The 4,694-nt window shown below is 45.6% G+C and overlaps 1 protein-coding gene across 1 annotated transcript; it reads left to right on the top strand.

Moving 5' to 3' along the window:
- The first annotated feature begins 963 nt into the window (after positions 1-963).
- LOC119341895 (transcription factor HEC2-like) lies at positions 964-1,817 on the top strand. Its single transcript, XM_037613744.1, has one exon. It carries the CDS (start codon positions 1,079-1,081, stop codon positions 1,631-1,633), a length of 555 nt encoding a protein of 184 aa, XP_037469641.1. The 5' UTR covers positions 964-1,078; the 3' UTR covers positions 1,634-1,817.
- The last annotated feature ends 2,877 nt before the right edge of the window (positions 1,818-4,694 follow it).

The following is a 4,694-nucleotide window of genomic DNA, read 5'->3' on the forward strand; positions in this document are numbered from 1 at the left end:
CCTGCACACAACTTTACATCAGCCTGTGCGGCCCGAGCCAACGCTCGTAGCCCAAACTAGTCCCCTCTAGTTGCCCCCTCCGAAATGGCCCTTGGTCCCGGTCTCCACAAGATTTAGCATTTCTGTGTGCTGGCCAAATAAGGAAAAAGTCCAAAATAAACCTTAAAGTTGTAGCCAAAAGCTAAATCAAATCCTAAACTTTGAATCCCGGAAATTGGTACTCCAAACTTGTCATCCCGGTCTATTTTAGACCCTAGGCCTGTTTGGCGCACCGGGAATACTACAATCCCAGCCGGGATAACCAGCTACTCTCAGAAACAAGAATTTGGACCAGCCCATATAACACAAGAAGAATTCGTGAAGGTTAAAAAATGTTTGCATGTTTCTAAAATTGTTCAGAAGTTAAAAAATGTTCATGTTTTATATTTTTAGCACGAATTCAATTCATTTTGTGTTATTTAAAAATTATTTAGAATTCTGAAATTATGTTCGCATTTTAAAAAACTGTTCGCGATTTCAAAAAAATCACATTTGTCAAAAATGTTCAGAATTACAACAGTTATTCACATGCTATTATTTTGTTTTGGATTTTCAGAATTGTGTCGCATTTTTTGAATAATATTTTTGGAATTTCATAAATTATTTCGTAAATAATGTTTTTTAAAAATGATTTGGATTGTTGGCTGTGGACTTGATTGCGCTACTGGGCCGGCCCAATCCAGCCAATACCGGCGAAGTCCTCTCAAGATTTAAAATAGACCGGGATTAGAGAGTTTAGTGTGTTGATTTCAGGGATTGAGAGTTCGGGCTTTGGTTTAGCTTTTGCCTACAAATTCAAGGTTTATTTTGGACTTTTTCCGCCAAATAACAGTAGTGTACGCATCCGCGGATCAGCCTAAACCAGCAGAGGAGCATAAATAGCTCTCCCGCACCTACCTCAGCTCAACAACTAACTAGCCCCTCCACACGAGTGAAGCATCACCACCCACCAGTCAAGCTTCTTTTAGCTAGACCAGCAGAAGTTACACCCTAGCAGAAGTTCGTTGAGTTGCCGAGGTCCATCAGTCCATCTTTCTGCATGGACTTGGACATGGCCATGGATATGACGAACCAAGAACAGCTCATGCACACCATCTCCCAACTCGACAGCGCCCTCACATACCTTGCTTCTCCATCCACATCGCCACCGCACCAGCCACCGGTACTAGTCCCGCCGTATCCATCGTGTGCCACCAGTGCTGTTACTCCAACGATGGTGACGATGCCGGTGTCCGTGCCGCCGCCGGCCGCGGCCTACCCGGAGCACCCGACGACGCGGCGGCTTGTCGGCATCCACTCGGCCGTGGACGTGGAGAGGCCCAGGCGCCGCAACGGGCGCGTCTCGAGCGAGCCGCAGAGCGTGGCGGCGAGGCTGCGGCGGGAGCGCGTGAGCCAGCGCATGCGCGCGCTGCAGCGGCTGGTGCCCGGCGGCGCGAGGCTGGACACGGCGTCCATGCTGGAGGAGGCCGTCCGCTACGTCAGGTTCCTCAAGAGCCATGTCCAGGCGCTCGAGCAGGCCGCGGCCGCGTTACATGGCCACCACGAGGACGTCACCAGCGGCGACTGCCACCATCACTGCCCGCGCTATGCTTAGATGGGAGATGCTTACCATACATTGTGAACGATGTATATGGTGCAATGCAAGTAATTGAAGCGTCTGTGCGTGATTCTTGTGGTAGTACTTACGTTATAATTCTGCCACAACTCACAAGGAGTGCATGTGTTCTCTTCTTGATTACCCCCTCATGCAGCATGTACAAATTCATATTTTAAGTTCAAATGGCAGTTATAAATTCGCAATTTATCTTTACTGCAGTAGATTGCGAAACGGAGACGCAAAATTTGCATTCGCCTGTTCGCATAATATATCTTTGTAACCTATACTTTTTTAGTTTATAAAGATTGGAGTAAGTGGCCGTCCATTCACTCATCTCCCGGTCTTCCTCCTCTCGACTCGGACGTGTCACGGCCACTGCCGAAACTCATCTAACTTAGCATACAAGATTTGGTATTTGAGAAAACCAAATTTGACCATGTTCTTTTGCACACTTAGCTCGAAACAATCAGCGCATGAACTTGGTTAAACAACGCTTTTGGATCTCTGGGTGACCTACCTTCTATCATAGCACAGTGCTGCGAATGTATGTGGTTATAATTGGATCATAGTACGTACATCTTGGCATAGGATGCTCTTCCGAAATAGATGGATATGGGTAATGCCACTAGGCAGTAAAGTTCAATGCAACGCACAGTTTATCGTGCAAATAAACCTGTACGTTTTTTGTCGACCTCTGACCGCGGTTTCAAGTTGGTGCAAGTGTGCAATGTACAGAGCCAATCAAACATTTTCATGGGAGCCCACAGGCCATGTGATGATAATATCCTGATGGCCCACTGGGCCTCGTCGTGCTACGAACTGACACGTATCTACTCAGGTAGCCGTGGAACCTTGCCGCTCTCATCATATCATCTTGGTATTCCCCATCCACACAACTGCTCAACATCGTGACCTCCCTCCTTTTCTCCCCACCAGACCCACTTTTTTGGGGCTCAACTAGAAGACCAATGGCAACTCCAACACAAATCACCTAATATGGGTCATCAAATGTCCAAAAACACATTTGGACGCATCCGCGGACAATGGATCAGGCAGAGGTCATCCAACCGTACTCATGAAATCCGGACAATTGGCTATATTGACAGTGGGCTATGCAGACTTGGAGAAAAAAAATAGAGTGGGCCATCAACTGCACATGGCCTATGGACACACATGGTCCAACTGGCAGTGGGCCTGGCGGACTGCCCGGACTCTCCAAACCCCTCACCTCAAGTTTGGTGTTGGTCTGGGGGATCCAGACAAATTAGGTGACGCCTGTCAGATTGCAAAAATTGTTTGGATCGTCTGGTTCAGACATTTGCATGTCGTTGGGTTATCCATGTTAAAGTTTGCTTTAAGATTTTACGAATCTAACTTAATGTGACAAATGGAGAATAACTTATCGGCACTTATACAAAGACATTTGGAGGGGAGGGTGGGTGGTAAACCTAGGCAAACGTCGGGCCGGGCCGGGTTTCGGGCCGGGCTTGTAAAAGCCCGACCTTCATTTCTCAAGCCCGAGCCCGGCCCGAAGCCCGAAATACTCCCTGATTTCAAGCCCGAGCCCGGCCCGAAATCAAGCCCGAAGCCCGAAAGCCCGGCCCGAACGCTGTTTTTTAGTATGTGTACGTGCAAGCCCGGCCCGAAGCCCGAAAGCCCGGCCCGAAAAATAGAAAAAGAGAAGCCCGAGCCTGGCCCGAACTACGTTTCGGGCTGCAAAACAAAGCCCAAGCCCGGTCTGAGTGTCAAGCCCGGCCCGGCCCGGGTCGTCGGACCGGGCTGCCCATGCCCGGGATTAGTGGGTGGTACACAAAGTCGAGTGTGGCATGGATTATTTTGTTGATTGGTCTTTGAAACTTGTCATCTCGTTGTGAATGTGCATTTATTGAGTTGAAGAAATTGACCAATCCTCTATTCTTAAATAGTTGCAAAACACTATCTATTTTTGCTCCTCATGCAACTATGCCACATCAAGTCATGCATGTGGTCATAAGTTACAATTTCTGCACTAATCTATTCATGCAATATGCCACCTCAGCAATCATACATGGATTTGTTTAACTATTTTTTGTGGGCAGCATAGACTGTCATGTTACACAATTTTTAGCACGACCTACATATATTTGTACGTTGGATGCTATCTCTTGGAAAAAAATATATGTAGATCATGTTACACACTTGCGTTAAAAATGGCAACCTGTTTGACTTCAGTCCAATAGATTTCTATTTTTATACAACATTTTGTGACATGCTTCATATACTTTATCGTGTTCAAAATATATCCGGAGAGCATTCTTAAAATTGTTTTTGCAATAGTTTTAGTTTTTTTAGCATCTATTTATGCATCCCTTTTACCAAGGTTCCGACAGCAATGCGCGGGGTATCATCTAGTGATCATAATTCATAAGGACTATATACGGTTGCCACATTAGAATAGATTTTTTTTCATCAAACAGAAAAGTTACACTAGATTGGAGAATGTACATGTAAGAAATGCAGTCAGAACAAGTGCTTGAGATTCAACATGCAAATCAAAAGCACACCAGTAAAATAAATTCAGTATAGTACTTAAATCATGGTGGCCGAGTCCCGCCACAAGGAATCTAACCAAGTGAGATGCACCCAGTCCATTACGTAGTAACCAACACAGGTCACTAACACCGCACTGTCCATATGAATTGCTATAAATGATGTTATTTGATCAAAAGAAAGCCGTTTGATGCTGTTCCTGTCTGTAAGTTGCTTGCAATCCTGCGCCCAAAACATGAGGAGCACTTAAGGTGGGTCCAATTTTAGACGGGAAAATTTGAAGCCAATTTTAGACGGGAAAATTTGGAGCCAATTTTTGGCGGGAATTTTATGCCTTAGCATGGATGACGGATTAGTAATAGGATTTTTCTTGCGCGTTAACAATAGGCTTTGTAATACCCGAGTTCGCAAGTTCTCTGTGTCTTGGTAGCTTCTTGCTTCTATTTTTATTTTCCCATTAAATGCCAAATTTTATAGTAATTGATTGTGTGTACACTCATGTAGAGGTGCCGACGTTCTTCAGTTATCT

This window comes from Triticum dicoccoides, chromosome 7B (assembly GCF_002162155.2).
Source record: "Triticum dicoccoides isolate Atlit2015 ecotype Zavitan chromosome 7B, WEW_v2.0, whole genome shotgun sequence".
NCBI lineage: Eukaryota > Viridiplantae > Streptophyta > Magnoliopsida > Poales > Poaceae > Triticum > Triticum dicoccoides.